General features: G+C 42.3%; 1 protein-coding gene across 1 annotated transcript in view; it reads right to left on the bottom strand.

Moving 5' to 3' along the window:
• Positions 1-19485, bottom strand: part of CACNA2D4 (calcium voltage-gated channel auxiliary subunit alpha2delta 4) — a 166092-nt gene that overhangs the window by 5035 nt on the left and 141572 nt on the right. The window contains exons 32-36 of the mRNA XM_083700047.1: positions 17216-17291; positions 13787-13839; positions 10136-10191; positions 8858-8878; positions 3154-3271 (exon numbers count right to left, since the gene is read on the bottom strand). Of these exons, the coding sequence (XP_083556173.1) occupies positions 3154-3271; positions 8858-8878; positions 10136-10191; positions 13787-13839; positions 17216-17291 (324 nt within the window). The remainder of the gene's footprint in view (positions 1-3153; positions 3272-8857; positions 8879-10135; positions 10192-13786; positions 13840-17215; positions 17292-19485) is intronic.

The raw sequence follows: 19485 nt of genomic DNA, 5'->3' as shown, positions 1-19485 counted from the left end.
AATGACTATAAAGTCCCATGTGTCCTGACTTTCATGCAAGTGGCCCAATACTGAGGGATCAGCTAGTGACTTGGACAGACTCTGCTCACATGACACTGAGGCTACAACATTCTGTGTCTGCTCCCTTCTCTAGCTATGAATACGGTGCAGCATTTGGACCGCGAGCTTGAATTCTCATTTATTGTATATGTGTCATTTTCATAGTTAATATTATTTTATGACAACATAAAGTGTTCATGTTCAAGTAAAATGGAAAATGCATCCTAAGCATGCCTACAGCCAGAAAAACCAATAGTCCTCTACTGCCCTCTGCTGGGAGACTATGAGTGGTGTGTACTTAGCTAAAAGCGAAAAGTTCCATCTTAATAATATTTTGCACCTGAGTTTTAGTTCTTAGATCATCTCCTGTGGGCGTGTGGAGGCTTTATTCAAATGGCCATCACTGCAAACAGAATCCTGCCAGCTGGACCCAGTTGGGTACCATGTCTGAGTTAATGGAATCATTTAAAAGCTGCATAATAATAATAATAAATACATGCTTCATGGGCATAATCTTAGGGCTGGTCCAAATGTTACATTTGAGTGATAAGCTTTTCCTTCAGCAACACTCCCTACAGAAGTGGCAACATCTAGAACAGTAGTTCTCAAACTCCACCCCCCAGTCCACTTGAAATTTGCTGAGGGTCTCAGGGAACCACTTAATGATATTTCTACCTGCTGTAGCAGGTGTAATTCTACAGAATTCAATTTGTAATACAATAAAATACAATATTAAGAAAATAAAGGAAGTGATAACAATGCAATTAAAAATTGACACAAAATTAAATGCAAAGGATGTATGATTTCCCATCTTCAGCCACAAATTCACAGACACCTTGAGAACCACTTGTGGTCCACAGACCACATTTCAGGAACCCCTGATCTGGAAGCTTTCTACCTGCTTCAACCACCCAAGTGAATGAAATATCCAACTCCCAGACCATTATTCCCAATGGTGTTAGTGTGGAATGCTGCAAAAAGAAGCTTTTAGATATTAGAGCTGTGAACATTACATGAAAATACTAATGTCTGAATTAGTCCTTAGCTTCCTTACAATAATTATGTAAGTTATGGGGCAGGAGGGGAGGGAGAGAGAGAGAACAATTTTCTGGAGATCACTTGCTGAGTTCATGCTGAGCTAAGAATTTTTCCCATGTGATTTAACCATTATGCTTATACCAACCATCATAGGAATTGCTTCAGAAACTATCTGGTATTAGTAGCTACACAGGAGAGACATGTGTTGCTAAGAGCAAGGCTGAGCTTATTTGCACAAGACAAAGTATTCAAATCTAATTTGCTCCTAGTATGGTGTACCTGCAACCAATGCCCTGACAGAAGGGCTTTTTTCAGCTGGAACTCACCAGAACTCAGTTTCAGCACTGCTCAAGTGGGTACCCTTGCCATTATAAGAGAACAAGGGAGGAATTCATGGTGAGTTCTGGCACCTCTTTTTCTAGAAAAATAGCACTGCTTGACAGTATAAATGAGAGAGGAGAAAAGATAATGCCTAAGGCAGGGCTGACAGTTCTCAAACTCACTATAGCCAGACTTGAGTCTATCTGTTTTTTGGAAACAGCATCAAATGCTCAGATATTCTGGTGCCAGTATTCAGTGTTTAGGCACACTGAGTTGTTTAATGTTGGCAAAGTAGAGTTCTTACAGGTAAACATGCCTCTCAGCCCTTGCATGCAGTTTAGAATGAGTGATGTAAGTTCTCTAAATGAGGGGCAATCTCACATGGGAAAACACTCTATGGAGAGCTTTGTTTGAAAAGAAGATTGCCTTGAAAAGAAATGGATGTTGAACAGAATTAACTTATCTGTGGGCCCTTATGGATATAAATTATTTGGAACAGGAATGTTCTACACTGAAGCAAATGCCCTAACCTATAAAGAAAAAAACAGAAAAACATGATCATGTTCAGTTTTGCCTATCTTTCTAAAGGGAATTCACAGAACCACAGAATTGTAGAGTTGGAAGGGACCTCAAGGGTCATCTAGTCCAACCCCCTGCAATGCAGGAATCTCAGCTAAAGCATCCATGGCAGATGATCATCTAGATAAAGGTAAAGGACACCTGACAGTTAAGTCCAGTTGGGTGCTGGTTGTGGCGCTCATCTCGCTTTACTGGCCGAGGGAGCCGACATTTGTTTGCAGATAGTTTTTCCGGGTCATGTGGCCAGCATGACTAAGCAGCTTCTGGGGAAACCAGAGCAGCGCATGGAAACACCGTTTACCTTCCCGCCAGAGCGGTTCCTATTTATCTACTTGCACTCTGACGTGCTTTCGAACTGCTAGGTTGGCAGTAGCTGGGACCGAACAATGGGAGCTCACCCCATCGTGGGGATTCGAACCACCAACCTTCTGATCGGCAAGCCCAAGGCTCAGTGGTTTACACCACAGCGTCACCCGTGTCCTCTGTTTAAAAACCTCTGAGGAAGGAGAGTTCACCACCTTCCAAAGGAGTCCATTCTACTGTCAAGCAGCTCTTACTGCCAGAAAGTTCTTCCTGATATTTAGATGGAATCTCTTGTAATTTGATCCATTGGTTTGGGTTCTACCCTCCAGAGCAAACAGGTTTGCTCCAACTTCCAATATCCCTTTAGATATTTGAAGATGGCTATCATCTCTTCTCTCAGTCTCCTTTTCCCCAGGCTAAACATACCCAGCTCCCTCAAACATTCCTCATAAGGTTGGTTTCCAGACCCTCACAAGGCCTGGTTTCCGGTGAAGAGTGTGGCTGAGGAGAGTTCTAAGGACCAGACAGAGAGACTTGGAGGGCAAAATGTGGTTCTGGGTCTGAGGTCCTCCACCCGTGCACTAGGCAAAGAGTGTGTTCAAGGCAGACCTTGGTACCTGGCAGGTTCATGCAGAAGGAAGTGGTCTGTGAGGGACCTGGGTCCTAAGCAATTGTCACTACTATTGTTACTAACGGACACTTGAATTGAGGTTGGAATAGTTCATAGTTGCAGGCAATTCAGAATAAATTGTGGAAAATAAGAGGCATTGCAAGGATAACAAGGGACAGTTAGTTTGCTTGGAGATCAGACTAACCAGAGACAATTGAGAGGCACAGGTAGGAGAAAAGGAAGAAAGAGAGCACATTTCTTACTTCTGACAGTCTCCGCATTCAATAATCCCATTGGTCTCTTTGATGGCAGGTTCATATACAAACACTGGGTATTCTGTGTCACATGGCTGTAGCATGTCGTGCTTCTTGTGCTTGTGAGCTGAGATGGGGAAAAAGAGGCTGAGTGAGAAAATCAGGTGAAGGAAACAAATGAGGTGTGGAAAAAAGAAGCGGAAAGATGTTGACCCAAAAACGAAGATTACTGGCAGCCACTAGGTGGTGTGGGAGACTCAGTGTATGAGGATGCCCTAGAAGCATGAATATGGCCACCCTTCAGCCAATGGTCAGATTATGTAGCTATCAGTCTGACAGGCTGTTTACTGCTAGAAAGTCAAAACACACAAACAGGTGGGAAACCACTTGCAGTTAGTTCATGGTTAGAATCAAACCAGCTGGCCAAGACATTACTAGGTGGCTCATATGGGGGAAACAGGAAGACTTTTTACTAACGACAGTGACTGCGTGAAATACAGCGGGCTGAGCTGGGCTAGTACAGCACCAATCTTTAGTAACTGCAGCTAAATACCTAAGAAGGAACCTTTACTAGAAAGAAAGTCCACTACCCAGCTCCCACTAGTCAACATAGGAACTGACTACTTGCAGTGGAAAGATCTACATTTTGGGGACCCTGAAGCTTGAACTGTTACGGGGGCCCTTCGGCATCAGCAACAAAGCCTGAGTAACCACTGTTATCTTCTTCAATGGGGTTGTTCCATGACAGATCACCAAACCTTTACAACACCTGTGCTACTGACTTTCAGACTTTGGAATTGTTGAAATATATACAAAAATAATAATAATCACTTTTGAAATTTTTGGAAAGCTGAAATCCAAAACATTTAAGAAAGCATAAATATTGTTTAAAATATTTATGTTATTAACTGAGTATACAAAACTATCTTAATTGTGTTGCGTGTCAACATTTTTAACATTTAGGTGCATTATTTATTTATTTTAAAGAAACACCAGGTGTCATTGTGACATTTTGAAGGACAATGTATGATGTTTAGATTTGAGGATAGCTGAGATAATGCATGGATATGTTTGCACAGAGAAAAAAATAATCACCTGCCAGATAGTCAGGGAGTGGGTGAACTGGTTGGTCATCAATAACAGCAGTTTGCATTTGATAAAACTAACAGTGGGGCTGCTGTTCTTCAAACAGAGAAATGCTCAAAATGCTGTTGGACATTTGCATCACACTGGCCTGAGGGAGAAAAGCTGGGCTGGCATTTATTCTCTTGTGCGATGACGACAACTCAGAGACGCAAAGATACTGCAAATGTCACACAAACACGTATAGAGTCTGTGTCACTCATTGGGAGTCGAGACAGTGACAAATATCCAAAAAACACACCTTTTTCTAGTTTGTTTTTAATCTATCCATTTTTATCTCCCTGCCCTTCAAGGAGCTCAGGATCCTCTTATCATCACAACTCCCTTCTCAGGTAGGTAAAACCTGTGAACTCTTGGAATTGGAATCAAGCAGGTGGTTGAGCTTGTCCAACACTCTAACAATCCTGGCTCTTTCACAAATCTGTGACTGTAGCTTTTGTGAAAATTGCAGTGCTCTAATCTGGACACAAAGCTTGCAACACCATTGCACACAAAATGAAGACTTGTGTAGCCCATCTGTCAAGCACCAGTGAAGCGGGGAGAGAGAATGAGACTCGCCTTTCCTTGTTGCTTCCTGCTGGGAAGTGAGTATCAGAGCTCCCATTGCTTTGTCCCAATGGCACCTGTCCTTCCTGAGGGGTTTGCAAGTGACTGAATCTCTGCTTCAGTGAAACCATCACTGGCAATCTGATTCCTCCCGTTGCTTTTCTTTGCCTGTAATGTTGTTCACCAAGTTTCCCTCAAGGTAGCTATGCAGCAGATTCCCTGTTCTCATCTTTCAACTATGAAGGAAGCAGCAGGCTATTTTAACACAACCTCCCTCAACTGGGATTAAAGCCGAAATAAATTTATGCCAGATGGTGCAATGAGTATTTGTTTTCCTAGGTCTTATTAAGTTTCCATGCTGTATAGCAAGGATTTGTCCAGTCCTGCATATGTCCCCCTGATGTTTTGCATTACCCCTCTGCCCTAAATTGGTTGTCTTGTCTAAGGTCTTCTAGATAAGATTCGAACCTGGAACCCCTCAACTCACCAACTCCCTAGAAACTAATAAAGGCAGCTGATTAGACAGCTTGTCTACAATGTGACAAAATCTAGGTGGACAGGAGTCTTAACCACAGTGCAACCCTGATTGGGGGAGCCAGATTTAGCATCTGTATAGATAGACCCCATATTTAGCACTCAATATATTTTCTAGGTTTCTCTTCTAGTGCAGTGAACCTTACTAAAACCTAGAAATTACCCAACATGGAAAATATGTGGCCTATCCAGGATGCAAAACTGTGAGTTACAGCTGTGCAGTTACATGTCCACAACCAGCTCACTTTGCATATCCAAACTTGGACTCTCCCTCTCCTCAAGGTAGAACTGCATTAGTATCATGTATGGAAGGAAGATCCACAGCATGCTTTCCATCTTCTTATTGCGTTTCATTCACAAATAACATTTGCTCTTGGAGCCACAGAGATTCATTCTGTTCAAACTCCCTTTTGTCTCTCTGTTAAACCACACTTTAACTGTATCGGGAGTGAATTTCCTCATACCCCCAACAGTTCCTTGGACACAGAGCAATAACAGCAATAAATTGAGCCTGGGGAGAGGGAACAAATCCAGTCAGCTTCAACAGCGCAGAACACAGTGAAGCCACTGCTACATTTGGGGCAGGGCATTCCCTTCCCCCCTCATCCCCCAGTTTCATTCCACAGCTGAGCATGAATTAACACCTGAGCAGCATCGGCAAAAGGGAGCAAAATGTCACTGCCATCTTGAGATTTGCAGTCACATTGATCTGGAAAAATAACAACAGAGATAGGTTTTAAATTGCTGGCATTTCACTGCCAGCAGGGCAGCCCAAATATATATTTTTTCTGGTCCATGTGACCAGAGATCGGCACCTCTGCACCATTTTATGATATAGCAAAGGGCCTTGAGTTTCTGTATCTCTGCTTTCCTAAGTCATATATTATTAAATATACAAGACCACTGAGTGGTTTACATAAAACACAGTAAAATTGTATGAAATCTCTCTCACAGATTGCTAGATGTTACGGCACGTGCACAGGCCAGCTGCTCCCCAGTGGGGGGCTGGTGTCTATTGGGATAGGCAGGCCGTAAGGCATGGATGCCAACAGTAGGAGGAGCCAGAGCTGATGATAGGCAGAACTAATTCTAGTTTAACCCCAATCCTCCTCCATAGAAGGGCAACAGTGGCACTTAGAAGGAAGAAACCAGCAGGCAGGGCCAGCCCCTGGACTGGTTGTAAGAAATAAGGCAGTTGGGAGCTGGTTGTGGTTGGTAGGGCAGAGCCCTATTGGCCTAATAGATCAGCGTCCACTGCCTTCGGAAGCAACTTGTGCTCCCTTCTCTGTCTTTCAGCCCTCATGGGGAAATAACTAAACCCCCAAATATTACTCTCCACCAGTTACTCCTATGCTGCTGTCCTACTTCCCCAATTCCTCCGAGGCTTATAATCCACCAGCAAGAGTCTGGAGGATTGGAGCCTCTTAGCCCCTCTATCTATCTATCTATCTATCTATCTATCTATCTATCTATTTATTTGAATTCATATACCACCGTCTCAGGGCCGTTCACCCTTACCTACCTGTAGCCCATCCTGGCTGATTACTGGCTGGGCTACTCATGAGCAAGCAACCAGTTTAACAACTTCTTCTCCACAGGAGCTTTAGCAACTGCTGATGTTTGGAATTTGGGAAGGAAATACTACCTCTTGCCAGGATATCATAGAGAAGGTTTTTTCTCTCCTTGACTAAGGGCAGGCTGGTGCTCAGCTGACCTGGGAAGTACCCTCACATGCCCCAGCTCTTACATGTTGAAGCTTTGGTGACATATTGAAACATGGGAAGTTACTGGACTATCTAGCTCAGTATTGTCTACACTAATTGGCAGCAGCTCCTCAGGGTTTCAGCTCGAAGCTATTTTCAGCCCTACCTGGGAAATAAGGATTGAACTTGGTGTCTTCTTCATGCAAAGCAGGTGCTACACCACGGAGCTATGGCCCATCCCCTGTTGTTGGGTTTACTGGTAGCTAATCATGATGACAAATGGTGTAAACGATGCAAAGAGTTTTAATATTTATCTTGGTTAGCTATATCTTATTGACATAAGGGCAGTTCCCATATTTCTTATTTCTATAGACAAGCCATTTATCAGCCAGCCTTTGTCTGAATGGTGGAGGGGGAATAAAGGGCTAGAGCTGCTTATTCAGCCAACCTGTAATCATATCTGCTTCTCTAACATAAATAAATTATGAGAAAAGTGAATGAACTTATTTATTGAAGTTGCTCTAGTGATCAGAACCTGACTATCTGCAGTTGTCTGAATAATACAGTTTTGCTGGATTTCCAGTTGAGTGATCACCACCTGTCCTCATGCAATTCTGCAAACAGGCTGAAGTTTCTTTCTGATAGATTCTTGCCCACCTCTAGATAATTATCTCTACTTGCATTTTGTACCTACTGAGAATGCAAGAAAGTCCTCTCGTGTTTCTTTCTGAGCTCCATATTTGACCTGGATCCTCTGATTATTATGGATCCTTTTAGAGCAACCATAGTACATGGGAGCTCTGGTTGGGGCTCAACTAAGGTTGCCTCCCTTCCTGCATGATGCAACCACCACCATGTCTTTTCTCTTGCACGAGTGGCATCTCCCTAGTCCACCCTTCCTCCTTTCTTCATCATCCCGCTATTGTTGGGTTTACTGGTAGCATGCTAATTATCATGCAAACACTTAGGCCTGGCCTGATTCAATTACCACTCATGAACAATTGAACAGAGGAAAGAACTCCTTGAAGTTCTTACTCTACCTCTAGACCTTGGGATACCAAGCATTATTTGAGACATCAGGCACCAACTCCAGAAGCAGCACCTATTGGTCTGGCCTAGTATGACAGATAGCAAGATCAGATTGTAGATTAAAAGCACCATAGGAAGGCCTATGCATTTGTATAATGTGTAAATGTATTGAGAATGAAATGGGGGGGGGGGAGGGGGTAGAATAGAAGATGGAATGCTGATAAACCTTGCAACTTTTCAAATACTAATTTCTTCCTTTATAATGGACCAAGCTTGCTGTAAAATATCATTAATATTGAAGGGCAAGATTTGCAAATATCAATATAAGATTCACTTTAGCAGTGTACAACAGAATTCTCCACCCATTGCCTATTTCCCAGTAAGAACTGCTGCCATGCAACCTTAGTTCATTTCAGCAAGGCTTATATGGGTGAATCCACATGCTTTGCACAAGCTGCTGTTGTTTGCACATATTGGCACATCCCTAGAGCTGCTGTACATCTTTATATTCAAGGTTACAGCTGGACCAGCAAGCGCAGAAACTTGCAGTGAAGTATGCCAATCACAAAGTGAGTGGTAGCCCAATAATTAAACAAGTAGTGATATCTCTGTTTTCAACTAGGCAGTCACAGCTAATTCCTGAACAGCTGTGAAGTGGGAAAGGAATTGCCCCCAGTTTTCTGGACAAATCTGCTTGGGTGTTCTCCTGTTTCCAGAAAATGGAGATCTTTTTGCTGCACTATAATGATTCTACTTACCATGATGGAAAACAGCCTTGGCTATACAGGTTGCATGGCATAACATGTGATGCAGATGAATCCATGATGATGATCACAAGATGGTGGTAGAATTCCATGGTGAAGACACATGAATAGGAAGAATGGGAAATGAAGAAAGAAAGAGGAAGAATGACATGGTGGTGAAAAGAAGAAATAATTGTTCACAATAGCAACAATGAGTGTGAGACTACTCCTTAAAATTCATCTGCCTTTACAGTTAACTAAACTGCTGTTTCATGAGAAATATGTTTTATTGTCTTATATCCTCCTTTCCTTCACATAAGCCTATGTGAAGTGAATGTGATTTACTTAAAAATACGAGAATATTTGACACTGAAAGCTTTGGCCTGCACACTCCTAAATGTTTAGGAGCAGGCAATGCTTTCAGAAACAAGTACAAGTACAAGTCTAGTACACCCTGGACTAGAGAGAGACAGCTATTCTATCTGGTTAAAATATGTGTAAGCAACATAATGTATGTAACCAGCATATTACTGTTGCCAAACCCTAGCAGGCAGTACCATAAGTAACATTTGCTGTATGAGATTGTGCTTTTGAAATGATTTCTGCCATTTATTATTATTTTTAAATGAAACATATTAAGAATTAATTATATTTAGAAAGTTCCTTCTTTCTTTCTTTCTTTCTTTCTTTCTTTCTTTCTTTCTTTCTTTCTTTCTTCCTTTCACAAAAGACTGCCTGTGTTTTTCTACTTTTAGCTTACATTGCTGTTATGTTTCAAAAATTATCTCCAAGATACGGAGGACTGGAATGGAAGGAATAAAGTTTCGTAATTTTAAGAGCTCATAGACAAAGCAACACTTGCTCAGAGCGCATGTGATCCACAGACCACAAGTTACCCACATTGCTGTTTTAGACACTGTACCACAGGCTTTTAGGGGTCTTAACACTGACACCCTTCCCTGCACGTTCCAAGCAAAAGTGCATGTAGATGAAAGAACTGGCCCACTGCTTCAGCAAATAGTTGTTAGCAGTCTTCCATCCACCTCATGGGATACCCCAACACAGACCACATATATGAGCCGACACAGTTGACAGTGTTATTAAACCTTGCCAGTATAGTCCAGGGTGTCTCAATAAAGGTGAAATGGAAGCTGGCGAATAGATTCTCAGTGCCAACAGGGTGACAATGTCTCTGGATTGTGCTAAATTGCATTCGTATGTGTGATTCCTTCATCCAAGCCCAGTGGCTGCAAATTTGTGTGCTGTGAGCTGGCTGCATTCCCACATACTCACCATCTGCCAAATTGTCTGTGTGCCAGAAGCCAGATATGTTGAACTCCAGAAAGAATCTGTCAAAAGAGGGGGGGGGCGGGGGAGAGAGAAAGATGTATTTTACGCTAGCCTGGAAGGGCAAAGGTGTTACGCAGGCAGACAGTCCCTGTGATTTGCTCTACTCTGAGCTTTTAGTCTGTAGGAGCAGTCTAGAACTTGCCTTACTGTTTCTTTTTAGTTCACACCTGAGCCAGTTACTTTAAATCTTCCTTTCTTACTTTTCAGAATGGTTAATTGTGCCTTAATCCTAAAATAAATTACTAGCAATTCCTGTGGCAAGGCTGTCATTAATACTGTGCTCCTTGTGGCTGGGAGGGAAATATACTCGGTCACCTTGAAAGCCATCTGCTCCGCAACGGTGGACGCTGGTATTCAGTGCCCAGTGACAGCTGTGGAGTGTGCCTAGCAAGATAATCTCTATGAAGAATCTTGGAACATGGCCCTTGTCTCAAGTTCAAAGGTGTTTGAATCTAACACTTCAGTCTCTGCCTAGTATAATCATTGATCTCCACTCACTACCAAGGAGGCGCTGCTGGTAGTCCCTTCATTGAGTACTTTCTAAGGTGGGGGGCACAACACACAGTAAAGCCTTCTTGGTGGTGGCTTCCCATTTATGCAACTCCTTCCCACTGCATGTTTGGTTGTATTCCACTTTCTGTTTATTCACATGGCAGCTTAAAACATTATCTATTGTTATAGGCTTACAAAACATAGCAGCGGAAGCCTTGTTTATTAAGCTCTACTGCGCTGCTGACCTTTAAATGTTGTTTAATAGTATTTCATGGCTATATTTTTGTTCAGTTTATTTTTAATAGCCACTTGCTGGGTGTGTTTATTTATTTTTTAATGTGCTGACAGCCATTCCAAGTTCTACATGAGGGGGAGCATGGTATCTACAATGTATATTGGAAAGCTGCCTGTTCTCTATATATTTGGACGCCTTAATATATCATAACCAAATTAAGCATGATCAAAGGCTAGGTTTTAACCTATGTTTGTATGCAATTGGGCCTCATTTTGAATCAAGATGGAAAACCAAACCTTTCAAAGGTGCACTGTGTCAGCCACTGATCACAAAATGACGCCGATTTTTGGGGTTTCTGAGAACTTCCGAGCAATGCTGGGTATGAGGTTGTTAGTAACAAATATATTAATAATAAAATATCAAACATATTCATGAATCTGCCTTTCTTCCTGAAACCCCACCTCCCACAATGTGTCACCTTGGCAGAGATGGCAAGTTAGGTCTACTCCATTAACATATTTTCCTAATAGGAACAGGATTGTCCCCCCTTTATGTTTCCAACAGAGCAAATTATTCAAGTTCATTAGAATTTGAGAAGGGAAGGGTAAGTCTGATACTTGTTGATTTACATCCATGTAGATACTCACAGATACTTTGTTGATTTACATCCACGTAGTAGAACATAAAAGTGTTAATGTTAGGCTCACTAACACAAAAAACTCTTCCCCAGGGAAAAATGTACCATTGCTGGGCAAGCAAGTGCCTGTGCCTGCCTTCTTCTGTTTATGACATCAGAGTTCCTGCTCCCCAGTGCAGCTTCTTTCCCATGCTTAACAGCCTTAATAAGCCGGGTTGCATATTATGGACTTCCACTTGAAATCAGGAACTCTGGACCCCTTTACTGGCCCTGTTATATATGTTGTACTGCTACGATTTTGTACGAATTAGTTCCCCATGTTTTTGCAACTGGAAGGTGCAAATAATTAAACTGCCTACTTGATAATGCTGCTGGAAGCCTCTTGGGTACCACAGGAATGAAGGCATGACACAAATGCCTCTGCTTCATACGATGGCAGGATTTTTCCTCTTAGAGCTCTAATGCAGTGTTTCCCAACCTTGTGCCTCCAGATGTTTTTGGCCTACAACTCCCATCATCCCTGACCACTGGTCTTGCTAGCTAGGGATGATGGGAGTTGTAGGCCAAAAACATCTGGAGGCACAAGGTTGGGAAACACTGCTCTAATGCACTAATCCCATGTGTGTGATGCTTGCAAATCACATGGCTTGTATGCACAAGCCATTCTCCTTCTTCATGTAGTCTTTATCTCGAACTGGGGAATTTTCAAGGTCAGCACAAGCAGCAGACTCCACCCAAGAAAAAGATGCAGAAACATGGTAGCATCTTCTGTGGTGTGTGTGTTTGTGTGTGTGTGTGTGTGTGTGTGTGTGTGTTTCCTGTGCTTCTTGTATTTGTGCTACAAAGCATTGAACCAGAAGTGAAGGAGGCTCACATGCAGAAATTCTCTTACTAAAATAGGGCCCAGATGTTTTATTAAACAGGCCCAGTGGCACAATTTTGTCTCTGTTAATGTGACTCATCTGACACTTCCATCCTATGAACCGAAATCTCCCTTTTACCTGATTATTCCATTGTGATGCACTGGCTTTGGTACTCATTGCTACAAAAGACCATTTTTTACAACACAAATCTGTATTGGATTTACTGGTATTGTCTCCCCAAAATAATTCTGGAAGTTATCTTGCTGGGAACTCTGTAAATGACCCCTAACCTTTCAAAGAATTATAGTTCCCTAGGGAGAGGGAATGACTATTAAAACAAGTTTGTGGCTGCAGACACACTAACCCATTTGCTGCACAAAAATGCAGTTTTTCTCAGTCTGGAATGGTTCATGCTTATGCTCAACATGCTGCTTTCAACACCTGGGATAGCTCAGTCAGTAGAGCATGAGATTCTTAATCTCAGGGTTGTGGGATCAGGCTCCATGTTAGGCAAAAGATTCCAGCACTGTAGGGGGTTGGACTAGATGATCCTCGTGGTTCCTTTCAACCCTACATTTCTATGATTCTAGATTGATTTAATTTCCTGCTGCCCACAAGGGTAGATATGGTTACTTGGTACACATCTGAAAACCCTCCATGCCCTTTCCTCCCTGCATATGTCCCAGATGAATGAAGAAGCAGTGATTGCGATTTTGGTATACCTCCAGTCACAACATCATTGGAAATATGTGCATACACATACATGCACACACCACCATCTGTTTTCAAATGGGCACACTGTGGGGTAATGCAGAATCAATATGCAAGGAACTTTTATTTTCTGAATGAAACTGGTTTCTCAATAAGTGCTTTTCAGGGGCCAGAAGTATGCAATACATGGTCCATATTGTGTGCGGACTACATAGAAAAAACAAGTACTCATTCTCCATTGATTTTAGAATAAAATGTAGTATGTAAGTAGCCTGCCTGTAGAAACGGGTGTGTCCTAAGTTTCATGGAACTGGAAATCCATTGATGTATCTCAATTCTACATTTTGGAATAACAGGACTATCTATATAGCGACTGCAACTTTCCCAGCTTCTGCTTCTAAAAGTTAGGACTGTCAATTGCTTCAGGACTGTTTTGAATATTTTCTTGTTTATTCGCTATTATAGTCACATACCGGAATTTTAAAACATGTTTGTGCCAGTAACATCAAGCCCCACCAATTTAAATTTCCTCATACCTATTAACGAACACAAGCATTAGTTGATTAATACACTGATGTAAATTTACTAAAGCTTGCAGTTATAGTTTCTACTTCTAATGATATTTCCCTCCAGAACTCCAAAATGTTTGTACTCACATGAGGAAGTCAGTTATCAGCCACTTTAGTGCTCCCAATAAGGCATAAACTGGCTGTTGAAAAAGAAGAAAGCCAAAGAAGAGGAGTATTTTACAGAGCCCACAATTCCAGAAGCCAATCTACAAATTAGGAGGCAGATTCTAAGAAGCAGCAATATGCATACAAGTCAGCCTACTACCAATAATAATTCTGAACCTCATCTTTGGAAAGGTCGGGAAGCTTATCAGGAATTTGCATGAGTCTTTGAAGACATAATTACTTAACTGGCTCTCTTCAACCGTAATAGCCTAAATAGCTCGTAGAAAGAAAGAGCTAAAGCTATTTGTGCAACTAAAACTTTAGAAAACATTTTTGTTCTAACGGTGGAAAATAAATTGTGTTTCCACTTCAAACTGTAAGCAAAAGCAAAACACCACACAAACCTTGTTAGTAGGCGTGCCTAATGCAACAAGGCCTCTAGCATATAAACTGGTAGGTGCTACACAATACAGAACAATTTTAATATTAGGGGATTTCTAGTCCTCATGATCATGCTGAAAATGTGGATAGTCTCATCTGAAGGATTTAGGCAACTCTGCTTTGGAGCAAAGGTATTATTTTTCTTTTGTGGGAATATGACATGTGAGGTATATTTGTATATCTTAATTCTAATATCATTCTCAACTACAGTGTTGTATGAACTCAAAGCTATATCTGAGTAGAAACCTAATAAGGTCAAAGGTTCAGTCTGTATTTTTTGTTCTCTCCATTAGTGCTTTCTTCTTATAAACAACAATGGTGACATTTCCAGGGATTACTTTTTTGTTTCATTCTGTCAGGCGAGCTAGTTTCCAAACAGCAGGGAGAGGGAACCTGTGGCCCTCCAGATATTGGACTGGAGAAGACATGGGATTTTAGCTGTTATATTTCCAGTTTCTTCTCTTGACCATCACTCCAACTCCCCCCCCCCTTTTTAAATGTCTGCTCATCTCCAGCTCTCCTCACAATTTGTTTATTTATATGATTTATGAGTTAATTTCCATGCTTTTGTACATGCTCAAAGCAACATTCAAAACATTTCTTAAAGCACCTCATTAAAGTTATATAAACAAACAGACATGATAGAGTGAGATTCATAAAACGATGAATGAATTAATGATGAAAGCTATTGGACTGATATCCTTGTCTTTTGACAAAAAGGTACCAAAACATAATTTTAAAAGAAACGATGAGTTACTCAACCAAATTAGGTATGCCTCATTTGCATAGTTTTATTGTAAAAGCTCAACTTGAATGTTTTGGTTTTAGAATTTGGAGGGTTTTCTGCAGCATTTTAAGATCCCTTTGGCCAAGTGCTTGTCAGGTGGCAAGATCAGAAGAGCAAGGATGGGCTAGATGAACCTTAGCAGGAACCAAGGTCAAGCATTTTGCTGCTCTAACCAGACACAAGCCTCTCCAGGAAACTTTAATAAGTAGTAGGACCCCTCCAGATGGGTGGGGTTTTTTGGGGGGGGGCTATATTCTGTACTATGCCATTGACACAGTAATACTGCATTAGTGGTGGGTTTATACTGGACCATCTACACATCATTCTGCTTTATTACTTGTTCTCTAATACTTCCCCAGCATTACCAAACATTACAGCTATCTGGATGAGCACTCTTGCACTATAGTGCAGCAAAAGCGAGACACCCCCGGAACACTTGTACTGTATTATTAAAAAGTTACAGAATTTCAATAGGAAACTATGGGACATGCACCAACAGGGAATGAAGAAGTATGTCCATCCCAAAACTTTTACCACAAACAGTATTGTAAATGGTATCGTGCATATCACCACCCCAATACAATGAGAAGCAGAAATAATTCTGGATGCACAATAAAAAAGATGTCTGAAGAAGCCTTTAGGCTTTGCCATATGATCAATTCTGACATTTTGATGTTTAAGAAAGGCTTGCCTTTACTGGGTTTCTTAGTTTTACTTGCTGGTGACAAGCTAAACCACTGCCTACCATATTCAAGGCGCCAGGTTCAGGACCTGTGGTGAGCTTATTGTTTTTACTCAAAGCTAGAAAAGCACTACATTTTCACATAGCCACCCATCTCTCCTTCAAAGGACAAGGCTAAATCTCCTAAAGGACTAGAGCTAACATGGGTGATAAAAAGCCTTTTGATTTGCAGTAACAGTCCAACTGTAATTAGTGAGTGTTTCCCTATTTAGTTAATGCAAATTTAATTATGTAATGCCAGATACAACTACTTAGTTAATCCAACTCTAACAAACAAATCCTATTCTGATCAATTAAGGGTGCCACAACCTGAAACTTTCCTGGCACAGAACTAGTAGATAGCAACAATTTCATATAGCCAAAATTGGCCCCAGAGTGCTCCAATGCAGGATTAATTCAGAGTTCATTTTGATTACTGGTGAAAGATGCAGCAGGCATAAATTGAGATGGGGGGAGGGGGGAGAAAAGGAAGGAAAAGTTCAGCAACTTTCCATCCCTAGAATGCATTGTCTCTGGTATCTTCCATCTTTTCCAAATTAATACACATGTACTGCTATTTGGTCAATACATGTAGCATGAAACAGATCCCAGGATCGATTGCAGAATGATGGGTCAATTTTTACCTGTGCCTTTCCCCATTGAATTTTGGAATTGTTTTGCTTGGTCTGCTGACTCCGGCTAAATGCATGTGTGAAACAGAGTGGAAATTACTTACTTTGGGAAAGGAAAATTGGAGACAGCTAATTGGTTGCTGGATCAGAAATATATTCTCACTATGCAAGTGCCACATTTTTCTGAGCACATAGGCTGTAGGTGAAGGACAAAAAGTGGCACTGGGAATCTACTGTTTCCCTGTAGTGTGCAGCTCTTTTGTGAAACCTTGAGTGTCCCTTCTCACAGAATAGCAGCACTCTGGACTTGGATGTTTTAAAAAATGACCACCAAAAGGGTTTTAATCATCATCTTTGTTGTGACACCAGCAGAAAGATATTAGTGAAAAACCAGGAAATCTCCTGTCCTGTAATAAACAATTAAAATCCCCTTCCCAGTCTGCCTTCACTGGCGTCATCAGATAAGTGACGTAATTGTGTCCAGCCCCCACAATCAGAGTACATGGAGAAGAGGACATGAGGGAAGACGTGCCTTGGCTTCTTCTTCTGTCCTTGCATAGTCCTCAAATAAGAGCACAGGAAAAGCAATCAGGCTTGTAGCAAAGACAAGGATGATAAGCATGATTCCGCCCTCAGTGTAATCAGCAGGGGAAGCAAAGGCACTTCTGCCCTCACACCACTCTCTGCTGCACCCCAGGCCTGGCAACCATGGTGAGGCATGGGATGGTCTCACCCTGGAGCAGAATGACTTAAAGAACTGGACCAATGCTGCTCTAATATATTTTATTCCGTGTTTTATGTATTATGTAGAAACGCTTACAGATACTTACACTGAGAAGAGGGCGTGCACCACTATGGTGGTGGTGGGGCATTTTACACATGGCTTGGTAATCGTACATTTTCACCCTGCAAAAAAAACCATAAAAAACTGACAAGTGGGCCAATGTGTTCAACACACCAGCTTAGCCCAAGAGTCTACCAGTCTGCCTAGCCCACTACTGTGCACTCTGATTGTATAGTGGTGCAACGGAACCCTGTGGCGCCAGAAGCAGTTTAGTCATGCTGGCCACATGACTTGGAAACGCCTGCTCCTTCGGCCTGATGCGAGATGAGCGCCACAGTCCATAGTCGCCTTTGACTGGACTTAACTGTCCAGGGGTCCTTTACCTTTTTTAATTCTGATTGAAGGTGACTTTCAAAGGTCTAGCAGTTGTTTTGCCCAGGTCTACTATGCGAGATTTTTAGTGGACATGCCAGGAACTGCACCTGAGATTTTCTGCATGCAAAACATGTGCTCTGTCACATGCCCTTTGCTCAACATAGATGCAAACACATTCATTTGTCCTGCATGAATTCTAGCCTGGATCTGTCTTCACACAGGGAACAGCCATATATCCTCATCCTAATAATTTAGTTTAGTTTGTGCTTAGCATTGAATTAGCACAACAAGATCTACTCCCATACAGTGTTTGATTGACTATGTGGTATCTGATGAAGAAACTTCTTACTGATGTCACAATATGCCCCTACCCTATGAAAACTTTGTATGCGATTTACCTCAGCTGCTATTTTTACTCATGCCAAGGTCCTGAAAGCTGCTTCTGACAACTAGAAACATCATAGCAACTATTCCCAGCCAGCTGCAAAGCCCAACAGCTGCATTTCTTCCCCATGGCCAGGTCCAAACTGGACAGGTTTGTGCTCTTCCAGACACATCTGGCTGGGCTCTCAGATTTCTCAGCCATTTGTGTCTGACTCTGCATCCCTCTGTATGCTACATCAGCAACATGGGAACTGCTTCGGAACACATGGACATAGGAAACTCCTTTACACCATGTCAGATCATTTTGCTCATCATTGTCTGCACTGACTGGCAACAGCTCTCCAGAGTTTTACACATAAGTTTTCACCAGAGAAGCCAGGGGTTTAACCTAGAACCTTTGCATACGAAACATGTGTTCTACCAATGAGCTGCAGATAATGTTTGAAAGCCTGTGACCTGTACTATGCTGTACAGGGAAACATCGGATGGGAATAGCAAACACAGTTAGCTTTGCTCACATGGTTCTGGGCTCCCATGCTGTTCTGGTAACATATAAGGGCCTCCAAGTCAGGAACATAAACGGCCTAGATGAAGCCACATGAAATTGTATTGCTACACAGTAATGTAATGTTACTTCTGACATTTAAAAAAGGGTATGTGCCTGTATTTTTGTGTATTTGTTTGTTTCAACATGCATTCTTAGAACACAAGCAGGGAAATGAAAATAGGTAACATTTTGCATTCGTTCACATTGTGCACAAACTGTGTGACAGTGGATATAATCAGGAGTGATTCCTGTTACCGCAGCAATGCTTTTTTTGGCTGCTGCAATCATAGAATCGGTTGGAGGATGGATGGCGGCTAACAGATTGAGGTTGAATCCTGACAAGACAGAAGTACTGTTTCTGGGGGACAGGAGGCGGGCAGGTGTGGAGGATTCCCTGGTCCTGAATGGGGTAACTGTGCCCCGGAAGGACCAGGTGCGCAGCCTGGGAGTCATTTTGGACTCACAGCTGTCCATGGAGGCACAGGTCAAATCTGTGTCCAGGACAGCTGTTTACCAGCTCCATCTGGTACGTAGGCTGAGACCCTATCTGCCTGCGGACTGTCTCGCCAGAGTGGTGCATGCTCTGGTTATCTCCCGCTTGGACTACTGCATTGCACTCTACGTGGGGCTACCTTTGAAGGTGACTCGGAAACTACAACTAATCCAGAATGCGGCAGCTAGACTGGTGACTGGGAGTGGCCGCCGAGACCATATAACACCGGTCTTGAAAGACCTACATTGGCTCCCAGTATGTTTCCGAGCACAATTCAAAGTGTTGGTGCTGACCTTTAAAGCCCTAAACGGCCTCGGTCCAGTATACCTGAAGGAGCGTCTCCACCCCCATCATTCTGCCCGGACGCTGAGGTCCAGCGCCGAGGGCCTTCTGGCGGTTCCCTCATTGCGAGAAGCGAAGCTACAGGGAACCAGGCAGAGGGCCTTCAAGGTAGTGGCGCCCGCCCTGTGGAACGCCCTTCCAGCAGATGTCAAAGAGATAAACAACTACCTGACAT

Source organism: Podarcis gaigeae (assembly GCF_964106915.1).
Source record: "Podarcis gaigeae genome assembly, chromosome: 10".
NCBI lineage: Eukaryota > Metazoa > Chordata > Lepidosauria > Squamata > Lacertidae > Podarcis > Podarcis gaigeae.
This window is presented reverse-complemented; position numbering and strand designations above follow the sequence as displayed.